This window comes from Dipodomys spectabilis, unplaced genomic scaffold, assembly GCF_019054845.1.
Source record: "Dipodomys spectabilis isolate Male_0828 unplaced genomic scaffold, ASM1905484v1 ptg000054l, whole genome shotgun sequence".
Lineage (NCBI taxonomy): Eukaryota > Metazoa > Chordata > Mammalia > Rodentia > Heteromyidae > Dipodomys > Dipodomys spectabilis.
In genome coordinates this window covers 29,598,929-29,621,259 of record NW_024870731.1, presented here as the reverse complement: position 1 = coordinate 29,621,259, position 22,331 = coordinate 29,598,929, and the positions used below count along the sequence as shown (strand labels likewise).

General features: G+C 37.3%; 1 protein-coding gene across 2 annotated transcripts; it reads left to right on the top strand.

Annotated features, from left to right (window-relative positions):
- The first annotated feature begins 1,186 nt into the window (after positions 1 to 1,186).
- Uba3 (ubiquitin like modifier activating enzyme 3) lies at positions 1,187 to 20,946 on the top strand. 2 transcript variants are annotated; one of them, XM_042679951.1, is made up of 18 exons: positions 1,189 to 1,267; positions 1,452 to 1,493; positions 3,231 to 3,351; positions 4,958 to 5,038; positions 6,642 to 6,724; positions 8,946 to 9,026; positions 10,052 to 10,095; positions 11,304 to 11,368; positions 11,635 to 11,790; positions 13,581 to 13,683; positions 13,818 to 13,931; positions 19,055 to 19,108; positions 19,619 to 19,655; positions 19,738 to 19,819; positions 20,162 to 20,262; positions 20,361 to 20,424; positions 20,519 to 20,573; positions 20,825 to 20,946. In XM_042679951.1, the coding sequence occupies exons 1-18, from the start codon at positions 1,248 to 1,250 to the stop codon at positions 20,911 to 20,913; spliced, it is 1,392 nt and encodes a 463-aa protein (XP_042535885.1). In that variant the 5' UTR covers positions 1,189 to 1,247; the 3' UTR covers positions 20,914 to 20,946. The 2 variants fall into 2 exon arrangements, with proteins under 2 accessions (XP_042535886.1, XP_042535885.1); XM_042679952.1 differs by lacking the exon at positions 1,452 to 1,493 and having other exon boundaries at positions 1,187 to 1,267.
- Positions 20,947 to 22,331: the final 1,385 nt, after the last annotated feature.

Here is a 22,331-nt window from a genome sequence, read left to right as displayed (position 1 = left end):
GATTTAATATACTTTAACAATACCTATCTAATTCCTGCCTCTGCTTCAGTGCTTCAGGAAGAAAGGTAGATCCCTGTACTGACTCATCCCTACCCTACAAGTAAGGACACAGAAGTACCCAAGGAATAAGAATTTTAAACTGAGTTCTTTCTAACTCCAAGTATCTCATTCTTGTTTCACTTGAAGAAAGCTATGTGTTAGCTGGGGACTGGGGGATCATGCTGTAATCCTAGCTGCTCAGGAGACTGGTTTGAAGGTAGCCTGGGCAGGAGACTCTTATCTCCAACTAAACTACCAAAAAAAGCTGGAAGTAGATCTTTAACTCAAACGGTAGAGCGTTAACCTTAAGTAAAAGAAGCTCAGGGACAGTGTCTAGGCCCTGAGTTCAAGTCTCAGGACTGAAGCGAGCGCGCGCGCGCGCGCGCGCACACACACACACACACACACACACACACACACACAAGGAAAGCAAGCTATATGAGCTATTTGTAAGACATATGACTATCATCATAATGTTTGTCTATCTGGTTATCCAGACTTACTAATGCATACTTTGCCAAAATAATTTCTCCTCTATTACCTCTTTTAAAGTTATAAAGTTTTAAAGTTAAAGGCAGACTTTTGAAACCCTGACAAAAAGTAGAAAGCAGAAATTCTGCTCAACGTTTGGTCCCATTGAAAAGCTCTGGTGTTTTTTGTGTTGGTTCTTCTTAGGGTTTTTAAATTATGTTTTTAATTTTGTAGAACACACCAACATTTCACGAGATTATTTATTAATCACGCAATTGTATAAAACCTTTACTAACATTCTCTTGAGGCATAACAACATTGTAGGCGGCATAACATTTCCCTGTATTCACAATGAAATGTTTTAAAAGCCACGGACTCCGCCCCTCTCCCTCGGCTGCCTCCCGTCCCACTCGGATCCCTCCGAGAGCCCACCCCTCCTACCAGGCCCCGCCCCCCACGGCGAACCCAGAGCCACGCCCTTCCTGGGTCCCGCCCCTCCCCAAGGCATCGCCCACTCACGTGGCGAAACAAGAGCCACACCCTCATAGGCCCCGCCCCTGGCCCCTCCCCCGCCTGTGTCCCAAGGCCCCGCCCTATCATCGTAGCGAAGCCAGAGCCCCGCCCCTCCTAGGTCCCGCCCTTTTCCAAGGCCCCGCCCGCCCACTGCCCACCTCCCGCCCGAGGCTACGCCCCTCCCCGCCCTCCGCGAAGGCACCTGGGAAGAGGCGGAGAACAATATGGCGGATGGCGAGGAGCCGTAAGTACCGGGGCCGGCCCGCGCGCCGGCTTGGGCTGGTTTGTGAGAGAGCGTGGCGGTGGGCGGTCGCCGCCGCCACCCGGGGTCCCCCCCCCCTCCGCCCCGTCCCCTCGCTCCCCACACCCTCGCGGCGCCTAGCGTGTAGCGTGATGCTGACCCTTCTTTTATTCTCTCTTTCTTTTAGGGAGAAGAAAAGAAGGAGAATAGAGGAGCTGCTGGCTGAGAAGTTAGTGCCGCCGGGAGGCCGGGGGTCTTCTCTGGAGACCCCCGCCTCCCCCTAACCCCAGGCCTAGGGCACCAGCCGCAGCGGGCCCGGGGGGGGGGGTGCTGGGAGTGGGGGGGCTCCCGCAGCGCAGGCCGCGCGGCCTCACCCCGACCCCCGACCCCCGACCCCTGACCCCGACCCCCGACCCCCAGCCCCGGCGCGGGCCAGCCGCCCCCGGCCTCAGCCCCGGGTGGGCTTTGGGGCTGGGGTGCACCGCCCCGGGCCCTGCCAGGGCCTACCCTGCGCCCCCAGCCCTTCCATCCCCAATGGTGAGATCCAGTGAGTGACCTTGTGACCCGAGAGTCCAGTGCAAACCCGGGAAACGGACCTCAGACTGTTTGGGGCCTTTCCTAAGCACAAGAGATGATAGGACCGATTGCAAACTTTCATTTTTATCGTGTTGCTCGGTCCACACCAGGTATCGTACTAAGCACTTGCATCGTGTTTGCAAAAATAATTGGGTCTTTTAACTGGTTGACTCCCAATTGCTAACCTCCCCCCTCTTTCCCATGCCCAAACAATCTGCATTTTATTAAGGGCATAGTTTGATATTTTGATAGTGGTGCCATCGATTGAAAATTTCTCCCACCTGACCAACCCTTACATAATGTGCCCTTTTCCTTAAATGGAAGGGAAAAAAATACTTTTGATGTGTGTGTGTGTGCGTGCGTGTGTGTGTGTGTGTGTGTGTGTGTGTGTGTGTGTGTGTGGTGAGTTCCTAATTTCTGTATCAATTCCCAGTAGTGCTGTGGTCTCTAGGTTTTTCCTTCAATTGAATTTCAACTACAGGGGGACTGGAATGACAAGCTTAATCTCACATTCCTTCCACTGTTTAGCTCCCTGTCACTTTCGCATAAAGTGACAGTTCAAGTTTGAATGCTTAGGAAGTGTTAAGTACTGTTCCCAGTCATCTGTAATTATTTCTTTATTCTCATGCCCCTAAGAAATAACTATAACCCGTAGAGGAGGTTTATAGCAGTCAAGTAATTAATCTGCTCAAGCTACTGAGCCAGTTTGGTTGTGGAATCAAATCCAATTTGACACCAAAACTTAGTTTTTATCACTAGGCAATAGTGATAAAGACAAAAACCACAGTCTCTGAATCTCAGTCTCCTGAAGAGCGGGGATTATGGGCATCAACCACCCCTATCCTGCCTTAAAACATTTTGTGTGAGTGTTTACTGACAGCAAAACCCACCTCACAATGCCAAGATTCAATTTTTGGAAATTGGGAGAAACATGTATGAAAGTTACTCTTTAAAGATGGTCTTGAAATCACCTTTTCAAAACATAAACAGTATTAGATTTGAAGCATCACAATTCTGAATGTGTGGTTTTTTCACTTTCCATGTAATCTGATATATTTCCTTTCCCAAATACACTGAAAGAAACTGGAAGTTAGCAGTCTTTTTTTTTGAATATCAAAAGTATTTCTCACGGATAAATCAATAGTACAGTTTGATCTTTAGCATACTGATTTATTACTTCAAATGGATGAAATACCAATAGAAACAAATATAATTTTAAGGAGCCCTTTAATAGACAAACAATTAGAAAGCATGAAACAACCGTAGTCATTTTCCCTTTGTATCTGATCGCCTCTGGCGTGGTCACCTTTTCTTGTGGGGAGACCTAATGGTTGTAGCTGTGGCTTTTTCATACTGATCTTTGCAGCTGGATTTACTGTGTTCTGTGCAGAATGGCTGTTGATGGTGGGTGTGGGGACACTGGAGACTGGGAAGGTCGCTGGAACCATGTAAAGAAGTTCCTCGAGCGATCTGGACCCTTCACACACCCTGATTTCGAACCGAGCACTGAAGTGAGCAACATTTATTTTTAAATACCTGCTCTAATAGTTTCTTATCTCAAAAAGAATAAGATGCTTTCTTTTTAATTTGCTCTTATAATGCAAATACTAATAAGATTGCATTGTGAAATTGTTATTGTGAATTATTGAGTATTTACAATTTGACTATTTGAATGACTATTATTAGTTATTTTGACATTTTTGTGTAATATATTTGATATGTTTCACAAGGGAAATAACTTTATAACTTTAAATTCTATTACACTTAAAATTCAAGTTGAAAGTCATTTCCTAAACATCCCCCTTTGCATCTTTCTTATGAGAAAATTACTTCGATAGGAGTATAGAAGTGCTTGCTTAAATTTTGACATTCAATTGGAATGAGCATCTTAGCATTGATTATTAACTAATTGCATGTTAAAAATATGCATGATATATAATAGAATTTTGGACTGTCTGAAGAAAAATGCTCTATTGGGTACAACCTGGTTTTTATTGCCAGTTAGGAAAAAGTATAACTTTTTTCTTCTATTGTGTTTACAAAGAGGTATTATTAGCTTTATTGCTTTGTGTGTGTGTGTGTGTGTATGTATGTATGTATGTATGTGTGCGTGCGCACCAGTACTGTAGCTTTAATTTAGGGCATCATGCTTTCGCTTCTTTTTTTTTTCCTCCTTTTTTTTTTCTCCCCAGGCTCTTAACACTTGAGCCACACCTTCACTTCTGGCTTTTTGCTGGTTAAATGGAGATAAAAGTCATGGGTTTTTCTGCATGGATTGGCTTAGAACTATGATACTCAGGCCTCCTGAGTAATAGGCTTCTGGGTGTGAAACACCAGTGCCTGGCTAAGAAATACTGTACTGAAACAGAAATATTGTGCTATTCCTAAACTTGCCCCAATATCTCCTGTGAATAACCTTCCTCCATAAATGTTAGAATTGATCATATTCTTTCTTTGAATATTCATTGTATTTTTCGTATGATAATTTAAAATTGTTAAATGATTATTCTAAATTGTATGTGTGGATAGTTTTTTTAGAGTTTCTTCTATTTTATTTTCCTCTCATCTCATGTTTTACAGGCTCTACTTACTCTATTCAAAAGCATCTGTTACTGTTCTTATTATTTTAGACCTTTAAACACTTTACTGCATGGTTCTCTGTTTATAAGATTTTTAAACTTTTCTCTTTTAGGAAACTTGTAGGTTAACTGAATTAGATGCTTTCCTTATCTTCTCAAACATCAAAGAAAAACAATCAAAGAATGGGAGAAGTAAAATAGAAGATACTATTTTAAGATTGTCAAATTACAAGTTAAATGATAAAATAACACTTGAAAGAAAGAAAAGAAACTAGGACTAGCTCTTTTTGTGAGAAATAGCTTTAATTTCTCACAAAAGTCAGTTTACAAACACTAAAATTGTAACTGATATCAGTAGGACTTTAGAAATTCTGGTTCTTCTTTATAAATTTGATGTAATTGATCACATGCAAAGTGCATTCTTTATCCTAGTGTATTTTTCACGAGTACATTAGAAACTGTTTTATAGTTTGTTGCTTTATTAGTAATATTTATAGTGATTATTTAGATTTTTAATATTCCTTTCCATTCTTTACAGTCTCTCCAGTTTTTGTTAGATACATGTAAAGTTCTAGTCATTGGAGCTGGCGGCTTAGGATGTGAGCTCCTGAAAAACCTGGTAATAAATATATATATGTATATATAATATTCTCTATGATAAGTAAATAATTTTACTTTTCTGTCATACTAGGATACATCTCTATTATGATTATTAGCTTTCTCTCTTGTGCTTTTGTAAGCTTATCAAGTCAAATTCTAGATGATGATTAAAATAATGTTACAACTTTTGAACATTTTAAACTCTAATGTTCTTAATCATGATATCATTGGTAAATTTCTTCTGTTTTCTTTTCTACTCTTCTTTGGGAGAGGGGAGAGAAAGGGGGATGTAATAGGGATCAAACCCAGGCCTTGTGCAATCTGCTACTGAGTAAATCCTTAGCCTTCTTAACTGCTCTTTAATTTTTGTATTTCTTGCACAGTGCTAACTTTATTTCCCTCGAGTAAATAAAAAGTGGTTTATATTTTAATGTGTAATGGCTAATAACTTACTATTTTGTTTTTCTAGTTAATCCAGCTGATAGGTAGGGCATTGTATCACTCGATATAGAGGGAAAGAGTATAGAGTATATATACAATATACTATAGTATATATAAGGAGTATATAATATATGCTTTTTCCTTATGCTAAGGAAAGAGTATATAAGAGTATAAGGAAAGAGTATATAGAGCTTAGGCAGTGTTTATTGTTTTTGTTGTTGTTGTTTTTAAAGACATACATACAAATCCCCTAAAGGTTAAGGTCCATTTTGAAAGGCATATTATTTGCTAATGTGATGTGTACTAATTTCGTTTTATTTGTTCTTTTGTGATAGGGTATTGCTGTATAGCCAAGGCAGGCTTTAAACTTGTAATCCTCCCTCATCCTTCTACGAGCTGGAATTACAGGTGTAAACCACCACGTCAGGCAATCCTAATTTTAAATGTGAAGTAATTAAAGATTAGATCTGGGGATTAGTCATCAGAAATCTTTGAGGAGTGGTTCTGTTGTTATTTACTGAATTATAGTAACCTTTGCCTATTAAATATAGGCACATAAGAGATGCAGAGATTTTTTTTTTTCATTTTTAGTACCTGTAAGCCCTCTAAAGGCTTATTCTAAAACAACATGATATTAGTATCACTGATTAAAAAACAAAACAAAACATTTATTGTGCTCTCAAATAAGCCAAATACCATTAGATGGTAAAGATTCAGAGTGGAACAGGATAGACAGATATTTAGGTTTGCGGGGCTTACATTCTAGGTGAAGATAAAAAACAATGCAGTCTGTGAGATGGTTGTGTATGCTGTAAAAAAGGAGGGCATGGACCAGTGGCCTGGTAGGAAGGGAGAAGGAGCTATTTGAGTAAGAGGGTAAGCAGTGTGCCTGTCTGAGGAAAAACATTCTGGTCCAAGGGAACAGCATGTGGTAACGTGCACAAACTGAGTTATTCTCTGTTGGTTATAGACTATTTAAAACCAACTTACACATTTTTGACTTTTACAAGAATTCTGAGTTTCCTGTACCTTGCAAGACTTTTTTTTTTTTTACTTATGAACTACAGTTGTATGATATTTATTACTGAGAATTTGTAGACTTAGGACTACATTGAAAACAAATCTTAAAAAAAATTGCATAAGGAAGCTTTTGCTCACCTATATTATTTTTATTTCCACAGGCATTGTCTGGTTTTAGACAGATTCATGTTATAGACATGGACACTATAGATGTTTCCAATTTAAATAGACAGTTTTTATTTAGGTAAGTTTTAATATCCTAGTTTCCTCTAAGCTCTGATACTTGCACTTTTTTTTTTTTATTGAGAACTGCTAGTCAATTTTAGGTTAAATTTTGAAAGAAAATTCTGGCATTTAGATAAACCTAGTTAATGTTTCTTTTGTGTGTGGGTCATTTCCAGTTTGACCTATCTTTAGTTTTAATACTCTGAAAAAGACCACTGAGATGATTGATTATTGATAGTGTGCTATGCCTTCTAATTTTAATTAGTGGCTAAAATAGTAGAACATAATAATATTTAACATTTATTGTTCATTATGTGCTACGATGTTTCTAAACTCCTTAGGGCATATTACCATATTTACGAAATCTCAAGGTAGTTACTTGTTTTCATAGGTAAATACTTTTGGCAAGATATGTATGAAATAAGTCACTGTCTTAAGTGCACCAGTCAAATCTCCCCCAGTGTCTCCATGGAAACACTCCATGTGGGAGTGTGGTTTGAGATCAGCAATGAAAGCACATATATATGGTTTAGAAGACTCTAGGAAGCCTCCTATTTCCTCCTTACTATATATAAAGAGCTCCTGTGTTTGGAACAGTTGAATGCAATACTCCAGACAAGGTCTCCAGTTTATAGCAGTCATATATATGCAAGTAAAGCCAAAGTGAGAATAAACTTGCTTATCAGAGTTAGATAAAAAGGAACACTTTTGTCTTGAAGAAAAGGAAATATTAGCCCATCTAAATTGTTCTTTTTTGAACAGTTTCCAGTTTAAAAAAGAGAATTTTTAGTAAGCATTAGTTATTTTTACTTACAAAGTTATTTGTACTAGGTAGAATAGAATTTCTACCAGAGTTTAGTAACTTAAATGTATGTGTATAGAAAATATGTTATGAGGGCTGGGAAGGTGGCTCAGTGGTAGAGCGCTTGCCTTGCATGCCTGAGGCCCTGAGTTCGATTCCTCAGCACCACATAAGCAAAAAGAAAAAAGCCGGAAGTGGCGCTGTGGCTCAAGTGGTAGAGCGCTAGCCTTGAGCTGAAGAGCTGAGGGACAGCGCCCAGGCCCAGAGTTCAGGCCCCACGACCGGACCCAAAAAAAAAAAAAAGAAAATATGTTATGAGAAACTAATAATTAGGCACTTGTTGTATTTACATGAGAGAATGATTTATTTCTGTGGGGAAAAATAAGGAGGTATTAAAAATAACATATGACTGGAAAAGAGAATTTGTGGGATTTTTGTTTCTCTTATTTATATCTAATTATTAAGGATTGACATTTTGAGGATTTATATTGTTAGCTTCTTGAAAAAGATGATACATCTGGGTGAAATTTCCTTCTTTAAAAGCATGGTTCAAGGGGCTGGGAAGGTGGCTCAGTGGTAGAGTGCTTGCCTTGCATGCATGAGGCCCTGGGCTCAATTCCTCAGCACTACATAAGCAAAAAGAAAAAAAAGCCAGAAGTGGCGCTGTGGCTCAGGTGGTAGAGTGCTAACCTTAAGCTGAAGAGCTGAGGGACAGCGCCCAGGCCCAGAGTTCAGGCACCAAATAAAATAAATAAATCCAACAACATAAACAACAACATGGTTTAGCAATCTAAATTTTACTACATCATTCAATGCACAGAAAAAAGTGACAACAAAAGGTTCTTGCATTCCTAGAAGGAACTGCATGTGTATTTCAACTAAGACCTTCATAGTAATTAACATGTTAAGATTTTGGGTTTCAGGCTAGATACTTCAGAAGGCTTTGGGTCTGGGATAATTTTTTTTTTTTTTTTTTTGGTCAGTTGTGGGCCTGGACTCTGGGCCTGGGTGCTGTCCTTACGGTTTTTTCTGCTTATGTGGTGCTGAGGAATCTAACCCAGGGCCTCATGCATACAAGGCAAGCACTCTACCACTGAGCCACCTTCCCAGCCCCAGGTCTGAGATAATTTTATACTGGGAAATGTCATGATGGACATGACTAGGAATCATGCCATTGTGCTTTTACCTGGAAAAAAGCACTCTGTATTTTCACTCTAAAAAATCATAATTAGGTACGTTAATTTGGACCATTAGCAAGGGGTGGCATTTAATAATATGAATGAAGACGAATCTAAAATTATTACTGGTATAAAATACTTAGGTATAATTTTTTAACATGTTGTAAATTAACTCAGTTCATGATTATGTTTAGGAGTAAACTATATTGGTCACTTAGGTGTATATTATGAGTGACAATTTAAATACAATTTTTCTGTAGGCCTAAAGACGTTGGAAGACCTAAGGCTGAAGTTGCTGCAGAATTTCTAAATGACAGAGTTCCTAATTGTAATGTAGTTCCGTATCCTTTTGACAGAAAAATTACTTATTTCTTTAAAATCATTTTCCTTATAAAAGAAGTGGTTAACAGGGAGTACATTTGTAGTAAGCAAAATTGCTCATTAGAAAGATTAGAATTTTGTAACTGTTAAATTGTGCTCTGATGGACTCATTTCCACGGTGGATTTCAGATGGGGTTCCATTTGAAGGCTCCAAGCCCAGGAACTGATAGGGTCTGACAGGGTTAAAAGAGAGACTTGAAAACTGAGGTAAATGAAAGAGATTAAGAAAATGCATGGCATACCGCATGCTGGTGGCTCACGCCTGTAATCCTAGCTACTCAGGAGGCTGAGATCTGAGGATCTCGGTTCAAAGCCAGCCCGGGCAGGAGTGACCGTGAGACTCCTAGCTCCAATAAACCACCAGAAAACCGGAAGTGGCGCTGTAGCTCAAGTGGTAGAGCGCTCGCCTTGAGCTGAAGAGCTGAGGGACAGCACTCAGGCCCAGAGAAGAAAAAAAAGAAAATGCATGGCATCTTCTCAATCCTGAAGAAAAACCCCACCCAACCCAACAATAATAGCAACTGAAAGTTATTGAAGTTTTCTGTATTTTTTTAAAAATTAGGTTTTCATTAACACTTAAAATCACAAAGAGAAGTAAGACTTGTAATGTTCGTTTCCTTTGCTAAACAAACAGTGCATGTCTTGGTGCTGATATTTGAGGGCATATTTTTGTTTTACTGGAATATGAGTGTTTACATAAAAGCTAAAGTATAAAGTAAACTTCTGAACAAGAACATATACAGGAAGATGCAGATGTTCAGAGATGAGAAAACCATATAGTTAAAAGGAGGAATGGGAGAAAGTTTTTGTCAAAAAGTAGTAGAGTTATGCTCATCTTGTCAGATTTCTTGAATTCCACTGCTTGTGAACATTGTGTATTCATTTCTAGTTTTAAATAGGTGCTTATAGTTTGTTCCTTGTGGCATAGTTAATTTATTTGGTAAATAAAAAACTTTTCAGCTTAAGTTCCTTTACTTGTATTTAGACATTTCAACAAGATTCAAGATTTTAATGACACTTTCTATCGACGTAAGTTGTTCATTGAAATTAAATTCCCCCAAATCTTCAGTTTTTTTAATTTGGTTATTTCTTTAGTTAATTTCCTTCCTTGGTGTTGGCTGTTTAGCAAGCTTGTTAAATGAATGTTTTAATCGTTATTTGATGTCACTAGCTACATTTTCCTGATCATTTGAATAAAAATCACTCAAAGATTAGGAGAAGAAAGGAGGAGATGGAAGGAGAGAAAGCAGGAAGAGAGGAGGAGAAAATATTTGTTGGAACTGTTAGAAAATGTTTCTAGGAAAAAGTGAGATTTTTGTACAACTGCTTTTATTGGAATTAGTTAACTTTTGTTTTTTAGAATAGCTTTAGGTCTACGTAAAAGATGAATGGCAAGTAGGGACCTCTGGAGTTCTCTATCCCTTTACATAACAGCTTCTTTCACTATCAGCATGTCATACCATGTTGGTATATTTATTGAAGTCAGTGAGTCTGCATTCATACATAATTATGGAAGTGCAATTTCTGTCCTAGCAGTACTGGGATTTGAACTCAGAGCCTTGGAATTTCTAGGTAGGAGCTCTTACCATTTGAACCATGGACCCATCTCTTTTTCTTCTTCAGTTATCTTTCTGATAGAATCTGGCCTTGTTTGTCCAGGCTAGCCTGATGACACTCCTTCTATTTATATTTTTCTCATAGTTGGGATGACAGACCTACACCATCATGCGCATTGTTTTTATTGGTTGAGATGAGGTCTTGTGTTGTTGTTTTTTTTTTTTTTGCCCTTACTGGCCTTGAACTGCAACCTTCCTGATCTCTACATTCTGAATAGTTAAGATGAAAGGTTTGAGCTAGTGTGCCTGATTTGGAAGTGCATTTATTTATTCATTTATTAATTTGTTTATGCAGGTACTAGGGGTTGAACTAGTCAGTAAGGTTAATCCTCTACCACTTGAGCTATGTTTTTGTTTCTGTTTTTTTGGCTTGTTAATTGGACATAAGAGTTTCTAAGATTTGCCTGCTAGAGGTACATTTTGAAAAACTAAACATTAAAATTAGGAACATATGTTAAGAACTGTTTGTATATTTCTTTCAATCCCACAACTCAGAAGACTAAGACAGGAAGATTGAGGATTTGAGGCAAATTGGGGCTCTGTAATAAAACTCTGACCTTTAAAAAAAGACCCAAAACCCTAAAACTAAAACTTAAACTTGGATTTTTTTTTTTCTTGTAGAATTCCATATTATCGTGTGTGGATTGGACTCTATCATAGCCAGACGATGGATAAACGGCATGCTGGTAAAGACTTCAGTGTCATGCTTCGCTCACGTCCTTGCTGAAGCTCTAAACACACCATAGTTTAGAGTGTTGTAGCATAGTTTTGAAAAATCAGAGTTCACTTAATTTTAAGTTATTTTGATGCATCTGTTTATTTCTAGTTGTTATCTTTTAAGTTTTTGATTTTGTATATTAGTACTCAGTAGTCCAGCTGATTCATAGGGGTTTGTTAGAAGTTTTTTTTTTTTTAGCTCTTATTCTTTTAAATACTCAAAACCTTTTCCTAGATATCTCTGCTAAATTATGAAGATGGTGTGTTAGATCCAAGCTCCATTGTCCCTTTGATAGATGGGGGGACAGAAGGTTTTAAAGGAAATGCTCGGGTGATTTTGCCTGGGATGACTGCTTGCATTGAGTGTACACTGGAACTTTATCCACCACAGGTAATCAAAAAGCACCTGTATTTCTTTTATAGTATTTTGTGTTGGAACTACAGCTGAATTATTTAGTTTAATCAATGTGTAAAATATTTTAAATTATTCCTTTTTTGTGTTTGTGTCGATACTGGGGCCTGACCTCAGGATCTTGCTCTTGCTTAGTTTTTTCACCCAAGGTTCATGCTCTGTCTCTTGAGCTACACCTCTGCTTCGGCTTTTTGCTGGTTAATTGGAGATGAGTCTCTTGGAGGAAGTGGCGCTGTAGTTCAAGTGGTAGAGCGCTAACCTTGAGCTGAAGAGCGCAGGGACAGCGCTCAGGCCCAGGGTTCAAGCCCCACGACCGACCAAAAAAAAAAAAAAAAAGAGTCTCTTGGATTTGTCTGCTTGGGCTGGTTTCAAACTGTGAACCTCAGATTTCATCTTTCTGAGGGGCTAAGATTATAGGCAGGAGCCACTCCTACCTGTCTATATTAATAATTCTAAGGGCTGGTGGTGTAGCTCAGTAGTAGAGCTGCCTCCTTAATAGTCTCCTACCACACAAGAGTAGTGATACTGGCAGTTTGAATATACCAAAGAGACACTTAACTTCAAATTGTTAACTTTAAGTGAAAAGGTAAAAATTCTTGATTGAATAAGGAAGGAGAAATGTTTTTTGAAGTTGTCAAAGTATATATAACTATAATATTTTGAGAGAAACCAGTCATAATTTTTTATTACTGTATATTGTTACAGTTGTTCTTTTCTATCATTTTGGTTAATATCTCACTGTGGCTAAATTGTATATAAAGCTATCTTAGTATAAAATATGAATAGGAAAGAATATAGTATATATAAAGTTGGTTATCATATGTAGTTTCAAGCATCTGTTGGGGTTTTGCAACAGAAAAGGAAGGAAGGGAGGGAGTGAAGAAGTGAGGGAGGGAGGGAGGACTAGACAGGACATATTTCAGAGAAATAAAAACAGTGGGGGATGAGATCCTCTTCCCAAAGTTGGAGTTCTTTAATGTTTATGCCTTCTTTAAAGGAAAGTTAAATTTTTGACTTGTAAATATAATTTTGTATGAATTATACTTAAAATTGACTTAATTCTGAATACTTTTTTTTTTCTTTTTTCTTTTTTTTCTTTGGGGGTCCAGTCGTGGGGCCTGAACTCTGGACCTGGGCGCTGTCCCTCAGCTCTTCAGCTCAAGGCTAGCACTCTACCACTTAAGCCACAGCGCCACTTGCGGCTTTTTTCTTTTTGCTTATGTGGTGCTGAGGAATTGAACCCAGGGCCTCATGCATGCAAGGCAAGCTCTCTACCACTGAGCCACCTTCCCCGCCCCTGTTTTCATTTTTTAATACCTTCGCATTTAAATACCAGGCAACAAGTTATTCACATTGCGAATCTGTTCAGCACTTTTTTAAGGTTTAGCAAGGATTGAATTTAGTGTAAAATAGGATAAAATAGGAAGAAAAGTAGAAGAGAAATAGTTCTTGTTCCCCATGCAGAGAATGGAACTTAGAGACTTGATTTAGCACTTTTATTCTTGTGATCTAGCAAAGCTTAAACTTATGTACTTTAAAAATGTAAGGCAAACATATCTTTACAGGCAAGCCACTCTGAAATGACTCAGATGACCTTGTTAGTTTCAGTGGTGTTGCTAATTGTTTACCATGTTTCCTTTATGGCTAAGGAGGGCTATTGTAAAGGAAGGCTGAGCTCAGTTATTGGAAACTGTTACAAACTGAATTAAACTGGAAGTTGCATTTAAGATTGTTTGAAACTCACTAAAAAAGACAAACTGTGGTTTCAGGTTAATTTCCCCATGTGCACCATTGCATCCATGCCCAGGCTGCCAGAACACTGCATTGAATATGCAAGGGTGTTGCAGTGGCCTAAAGAGCAGCCTTTTGGAGGTAATACGCCTAATTTAATAAATTTAATCATACACCATTGCATAAAATATGTATTTTTCTGTATTATTCATTGGGGTTATTGTATTAAAAACAAAAGTCACATCTTCCTCTCTCTTTTATTTTCCTCCCAACAGATGGGGTTCCATTAGATGGCGATGATCCTGAGCATATTCAGTGGATTTTCCAAAAATCTCTAGAGAGAGCATCACAATATAATATTAGAGGTGTTACCTATAGACTCACTCAAGGTGAGTTAGTAAATTGTCAGGAATTTGGGAACATCCCAGTGTTTTAAGTTTTGGGGAGAATTTTTTTTTTTTGCTGGTTGTGGGGCTTGAACTCAGCTCCTGTGCACTGTCCCTGTGCTCTTATGCTCAAGGCAAGCGTTCTACTGCTTGAGCCACAGCACCACTTCAGGTTTTCTAGTGGTTTATTGGAGATAAGAGTCTCACGGACTTTCCTGCCCTGGCTGGCTTTGAACCGAGATCCTCAGATCTCAGCCTCCTGAGTAGCTAGGATTACAGGTGTGAGCCACCGGCACCCGGCTGAGAATTTTTTTTTTTCTGTTAGTCATGGGGCTTGAACTCAGGGCCTGGACACTGTCCCTGAGCTTTTTTGCTTATGGCTAGTGCTTTACCACTTTGAGCCACAGTGCCACTTCCGGTTTTTTGAAGGTTAATTTGAGATAAGAGTCTCACATACTTTCCTGTCAGGGTTGGCTTCGAACTGAGATCCTCAGTTCTCAGCCTCCTGAATAGTGAGGATTACAGGCCTTGAGCCACCAGTGCCTGGCAACTGGGGGAATTGTTGATAAATGATTTTGGACAATGCCATCTACTGGAGGTTCAGTAAAGGTACTATAGAAACAATAGTTTACAGATTACCTGAAGGTGTGGGAACCAAGTTCTGCAGAACCCATCCTCCTCAGCTTAGGGAAATTTCATAAAATCATTCACTTTTACTTAGGATTGGTAGAGGCCCTAAACTATCCCATTGAAACCTTTTGTGTTATCTCTGAAGAGAAATTCATTGCCTCTTGGCAGCAGTCTCTCACTTTTGCACAAGACCTGTTAGGCAATTTTTGTATATATCAAGTAAAAATGTCTAGCCCTGGTTTGATTTGATTTTTGTCCCATTACCATATGTAATCTAATTTCCTTTTCAGTGATGGATTTGACAATATTAAACACAGTGATCATATTCCCTTCACATTTTTATCAATGCCCTAATATTCCCTAGACAATAGTATAGCATTCTGAACTTTGTCTTCTTTCAGATCTGATACAGACTTAAAAGGAGACAGGGTTATTTGTTGTTGTTATTGCTTGCTGTTTACATTGAGGCTATACTTCTAATTCTTTGATAATACTGTGCAGTAAAATCTAGACCTTTTTTCCATCTGGTGCAATTTCTGTGCAATTTCTCCCTTGTTATGTTTTTTACAGAAAGTTTCTCTTCCTAGTCATTGCCTAGTGGCACCTTGTCATGGTTCTTTCTCCAGAAGGAGGCCTTCCTGAGCAATCCTAGTTAATGGATTGTACTACCATTGTTCCTCTAACCACATATCTTAACATTTTCTTTTTTTTAATTTTTTTATTTTTAAGGAGTTGTATAAAGGGATTACAATTTTGTAAGTCAGATTATGAATACAGTCCTTCTTGGGCATTTCCATTCACTTTTTACATTTCATTCATTCATTTTCCTTTACTTTCTCCCATTCCCCCGCCCCCCCCCCCCCCCCCCCCCCCCCCGCCTATCCAAGTTACATAGTTCATTAAAAAAATTTTTTTTTGTTATTATAAAGGTGATATGTAGAGGAGTTACAGTAACATAAGTTAGGTAGTAACAACATTTCTTTTTGGACAGTATCCCGGATTTCCTTGCTTTCTCGTTTTTCCCTCTGTTCCCCACCCACAAGTTCATTTTTTTTTTTTAACATAGTGTGTATTTAATATAATAACTGCATTTGCTCACCCTTCTGTTTCTTTCTTCTGTTCCTCTTTGCCCATGCCCACCTAAAAGACAAAATCAAAACAAAAGAAAAAACAAAAAAAGAAGTGGCACTGTGGCTCAACTGATAGGGTGCTAGCCTTGTGCTGAAGAGCCCAGGGACAGCACCCAGGCCCAGAGTTCAAGCCCCACAACTGGGAAAAGAAAGAAAGAAAGAAGGAAAGAAAGAAAGAGAGAAAGAGAGAGAGAGAGAGAGAAAGAAAGGAAAAGAAAGAAAGGGAAAGAAAGAAAAAATATAAAGAAACTAAACAAAACAATATAAAAGAAAACCATGTTTCCATTTCTTGGAATTCATTGGTTGTATTTTAGATCTAGCTTCCACATATGAGAGCAAACGTGCCTTTTCTCTTTGAGCTTGGCTTTACTTCACTTAACGTGATTTGTTTTAGGTCCACCCATTTCCCTGCAAATGATAAATTATTTTTTCTTTTTGGTCCTAGTCCAGGACTATCTGATGCAGCCTTTCATTCATTCATTGGCTGGTGCTCTATCACCTGATTTTTCTGATGGATGAATTAAATTCCATGTGTACATTACCACATTAAAAAAAATCAACTTATCTTTTGTAGGGCATCTTGTCTGTTTCCATAACTTGGCTATTGTGAATAGTGCAACAATGAACACGGATATGCAAGTGTCTTTACCATAACCTTCCTGACTTATAATGTACTGGGTAGATATCCAAGAGTGCTATGGCTGGATCATAGGCAAGTTCTATGGCTTGTTATTTTTCTATTCTTCTTCTGAGAAGTATCTATTTAGTTCCTTTGCCAATTTATTGATTGGTTTATTCATTTAGGGGGTATTCATTTTTTGAGCTCCTTGGATATAAGGGCTTTGCTGGATGTTTGGCTGGTAAAGATCTTTTCCCAGTCTGTTGGTTGTCTTTCTAACTTTGTAATTATGTTCTTTGCTGTGCTAATTCTCCTATCTTCTATGCCCCTGAGACTGTTCAGAAAGTTCCTACCTATATAAGTGCTAATATTTCTCCTATTCCATCTTGCAGTAGTTTCAGAGTTTCAGGTCTGATACTCAGATCTTTGATCCATTTTGAGTTAATATTGATACATGGTGACAAACAGGGATCCAATTTTAGTTTTCTACATATGGATGTCCAGTTTTTCCAATACCATTGAAGAGAATATTTTTTTTCCAACTTACAGTTTTTGCTCCTTTATTGACTATCTGATAGCTACAAGTGTATGGGTTTATTTCTAGGTCTGTTTTCATGCTAGTTAGCAAGCTGCATTTTTGTTGTTGTTTTTTTTTCATTTTCTTAATACAATCCTTCCGTATCTGAGATTTTCTGATGTGTTCATTTGTTAGCTCCCCTATCAAATGGAAAGCTCTGTAAGAGTTCATACTTTTCTCCACAGGTACTGTCCATAACACTTAGAAAAGTATCTAACGCACAGTATACATTTTAAATCATTAGAAGAGCTACAAATTCATTTCAATATGAAGTGTCCTTCATTCTTTCACACCTTTTACTTGAGCTAAGTAAATACTTTTTAGCATCATGGTTGAGTGTTTCGACAGAGTGTACAGAAATAAAATTGGAAGTGAACTAGTCCAAGTAATGCTTGGACTGCTTTTCTGTGTAACAGAAACGTGGGGTTTTTTTTTTTTTGTTGTTGTTCTGTTTTTTTTTTTTTTGTTGTTGTTCTGTCCATTGAAGCTCTTGCTGCAGAAGATGAGAAAGGGGTAGGTTCCTTTTGCAGTGCTCTTATTGGGTAATGTCTTTTCCTGGGTTTCTCTCAGTTTGTGGCTACCTGTTCCTTCTTTCAGTGCACCAGGCTGCATATGGTTTAGTGGTGAGCTTCTAGTTTAGCCATCATGGATTCGTTCTTTGTATTCCTCTAACATTAGAATCGTCTCACCAAAAAGAAATTTATTTATTTTTTTGTGGGTTGTGGGGCCTGAACTCTGGGCCTGGGCACTGTCCCTCAGCTCTTCAGCTCAAGGCTAGCGCTCTACTACTCAATCCATAGCGCCACTTCTGGCTTTTTCTGCTTATGTGGTGCTGAGGAATTGAACACAGGGCCTCATGCATGCAAGGCAAGCACTCTACTGCTGAACTACCTTCCCAGCCCCAAAAATGAACTTTAAAAAAAAGCTTAACTTTCTTTGCTGTCTATCTATCCTGTTGTCTTAGAGTCTTATCCTTTGCCTGGAGTTTGGAGGAATACATTCCATCCTGTAATGCTTCCTTATACTTCAAGATAAAGTTACTTATTTCTAAAATGACCATTTCAGATACAGCTAAAAAAATGGAATTTTAATTTTGTATTTAAGGTTTCAGGTTGGGGTTTGCTCATTCCTTTTAGGTGAATGCTAAAGTCAAATATTCGGTGTTAAAGTGGAGATCCATATGTAGTGTTTTGTAAGGCAGCCTAGAATTAAAGATGCTTTATCAAGGACAGTTCTTGTTTGTTGTGAGAGTTTGTGAATTGAATAGCTAGGATTATTATATGAGGAAAAGTTATGTAGCTTAATTATATTTTACTCAAACTTTTTTCTTTTTTTTGTTTGTCGTGGGGCTTGAACTCTGGGCCTGGGCACTGTCCCTCAGCTCTTCAGCTCAAAGCAAACGCTCTACCACTTGAGCCACAGTGCCAGTTCTGGTTTTCTGGTGGTTTATTGGAGATAAGAGTCTCACGGCCTTTCCTGCCTGGGCTGGCTTTGCACTGGGATCCTTAGATCTCAGCCTCCTGAGTAGCTAGGATTACAGGCGTGAGCCATTGGTGCCTGGCTTACTCAAACTTTTCTGAGTGTAACATAATGTAGTAATTAAGACTGTGTACTGTGGGGCATATTTTGTTCATATACTTACCCCACCATTTACTAGGTATACTATGCGTGTGATATTTAATTTCTATCAGCCTTTTTGTACTTACCTTTAAAATTCAAGTAGCATAATAGCATATGGATGTTATAAAAATTAAATAATGTAATTATCACAATATCTGGAATGTAATAAGCACTTGTTATTGTCATGGTACTGTTTTGCCTTTATGTAAAATGTACTTGAGAATTTATTTTTCTTTGCTAACATAGCTTAAAATTCTAAGCATGCTACAATGTGAAAGAACATAGTTTTTGGGTTTGGTTTGGTTGGCTTGGTTTTAAGAGGTATGGTTTTGCTGTATAGTCAAGACTGGCCTTGAATTGTGATCCTCCCGCCAGGGCTCTCAAGTGCTTGATTATAGGCATGTTTCATCATGTTTGGATATGCTAAATTTATCTTTTGGCTTGAGAGCCTGAATAATTGAATTTCAAGAAATGGTATTTAATAATCATAGTGATTAAGGTAAATTTTTTTTAGAGAAATGATATTTTAATTGATGATAACTTTTTTTAGGAGTAGTAAAACGAATAATTCCTGCAGTAGCTTCCACGAATGCAGTCATTGCAGGTAAGGAAAATGACCATCGCTTTTTTTAACTAATCTTTCAACTCAGTATAAGTGATTCTTTAATCTGACAAAGAGTATGGAAAACATGTATTGCTTGGGAGACCTCAATAGAAAATTGGTTAATTTTTCATTTCTTAAAATTGCCCCAAATACAACCTCCCATGTAAACACACACAGAAACTTATACATGATTTAGTTGAATAACATATGGTATATACAGGAGTGAATCTCCATAGAGTAGAACTTTCAAAACATTTAACAGACTGTTTAAGAAAATGAATATCAGGAAGCTGAAATGAGAATGTAAGGGGGTGGGAGATAGACGAGAACATGGGACAGATACATCTAGAGCCTTCAGTGTATGTATGTGATAAAGGGTGGAAATGTGAAATGAGTCCACGAGGAAGGAAAAGATGGGATGGGGGGAGACTGGTGGAAGGGGGTGATTGATCAAGAGGCACTGATTTTCATTGAGTTAAATGAAGCACCTTTATTTTCTCCCCTCTTTAGCTGTGTGTGCCACTGAGGTTTTTAAAATAGCCACAAGGTAATAGTTTACATTTTTAATAAGTAAATCCATGATTTGACCAGGCTCAGTTACATAACTGTGAACTTTCTTTTCATTTTAGTGCATACATTCCCCTTAATAATTACTTGGTATTCAATGATGTAGACGGTCTGTATACATACACATTTGAAGCAGAGAGAAAGGTTAGTAGTATTAAATTAATGAAAAGGTTTTGGTTATGCATTCTTTTAAAATATCAAGTATTAGAATTCAAATAGAATTACCCACATTATAAGCATTTTATTTTCTAACTATATTTACCTAGTCTGCCTACTTACTAGATATCTTTTGTTGGATAGACTAAAATACTCTATAGCAAAATGATTTAGAAGAAATGATCTGTTATGAAAATAGATTTGAAGCATGAAAATTTTTTTATAGGAGATAGGCATGATTATGAAACAATGTGATTTCTACTTCTTTTTTATAAAGAGACTAGTATTGGTTCGTGTATCTCTACAATTTGTTGTGTTTTATATATGCAGGAAAACTGTCCAGCTTGTAGTCAGCTTCCTCAAAATATTCAGTTTTCTCCATCAGCCAAACTACAAGAGGTTTTGGATTATCTAACAAATAGTGCTTCTCTGTAAGTATTTTGGATTTTTGTTATATTGTGGGAAAAAAAAAAAACCCAAAATAATTTGGACAATATTTGATTGCTTTTTTTCTTTTGATTATATTTAGGCAGATGAAATCTCCAGCTATCACAGCCACATTAGAGGGGAAAAATAGAACACTTTACTTACAGGTGATCAGTGTTCATTTTTAATTTTTTCAAGAAACCATGAATAGTGTAATTGATTTTAATGTAGCTTTTACCTTAACATCATTTTGTTTTCTAGTCAGTGACTTCTATTGAAGAACGAACAAGGCCAAATCTTTCTAAGACGTTGAAAGGTATTTTAAGTAAATATACATATAAAATGTTCTTTTTGGTAAAATAGCAAATGTTTATTTTAGGTTTGCTTTTAATACATTGATCAGATATAATTACTTATGTGTAGATATCATAATAAAATTGCTGTTGTGAAAAAAACAACCTCTAAGAAATTGCATACTTGGACCATAAAACTTCATAATTTGTGTATATGTATTATACATTTCATTGAGTATATTTGCTTGGTTAATTATACTCTTTTCTATTTTAGAATTAGGACTTGTTGATGGACAAGAACTGGCGGTTGCTGATGTCACCACACCACAGACTGTTCTGTTCAAACTTCATTTTACTTCTTAAGAAACATAAATCTGCACATAATAGAAAACTCATAGAAATAATATTACTTCATGGAAGCTAAAGAATTAAAGGGTGGGGAAGGTGGGGTGAAGGGAAGTTCCCCTCAAAATATGTCATTTTTAACATTAGTTTTGCTGGAATTTCATATATATATATATATATATATATATATATATATATGTGTGTGTGTATATATATACACACACGCGCACACACACACACACATATATATATATATACATATATAGTGAGTGACTTTTTTTTAACTTTATAATGTCATTTGAGGACAGAATGTTGGGGCTGGTGCTTGTAAACATTGTCATTATTGATACCAGAAATGATGCCTGCAGAGATTATGAGCAAATGTATTGTTTCTTTTAGAGAAGGGAGTAGATACTCTTATTTTATGTGGGTTTTCTTATGGTCAAAGAACGCATTCCTCATATGAGCAGCTTCATGTAAAACATATCTGTGTCCTGTAATAGAAATAAGAAATTAGGTTTTCAAATACATTAAATACTACACCCTCACATCTAGAGTATATCTTACCATAGGCTATTTCTTGATTTAATATACACTTAATTGTGGTTGCCCAAAGTGTAAATTAATTATTGCAGAGTTTATCTTATCTGTAATGATTTGTAAACAGTATTATAGCTGAGTATCTGTTCCTGAAAATAGGAAATATTTTCATGTGTTTCTTTGCAGTGCCATAGAGGCCAATATGCACAAATTTAAGCCAAGGCATGGCTGTTTAAAAATTTAATATTTAAACAGTTATTGTTGATGCTTTTGCACTATTTATTAATAAAATTATACATTGTCTACTTTTTCTTATTGAACAGATTTTTGAAGTATGTTAAGGATAGTTCCATGGTAAAGTAGAAGTATTTTTAAGTGATGAGTAGAGTTACTATCACCAACTTTTTATTGAACCCAAATATAGTACTTTTGCTATAGTTGTTTTCCACAGGTTTATTTCCTAATGGAATGTAATTAATGTAATTATGTTAGGTCTCTTAACATGACCGTTTCTTTGAGATGACTAAAACCAAAATTAAGCAGAGATAGTAAAAAAAAAAATACCCGGGTAGTTTCTTAATGTAGGTACATGTATATGTCCGCCCTCTTTTTTTTTTAAACTTAACTATGAGTTAATTTTAAATTAACTATGAGTTAATATTTTCCCTTTCAACATTTTTATGGAGGAGGCTGAGATTTGGAGGATTGTGGTTTGAGGCCAGCCTGAGCAGGAAAATTTAGTAGGCTCTATCCAAAATAAAGAGTAGCAGCTGTGGTTCAAGTGAAAGAGCACTAGGCTACAAGCTAGGAGGTCCTGAACAAACTCCAGTGCTTCAAAAAAATTTTGTTTGGTGGTAATTTTTCTTTTTTTTTGGCGGGGGGGTGGGTGGGGGGGC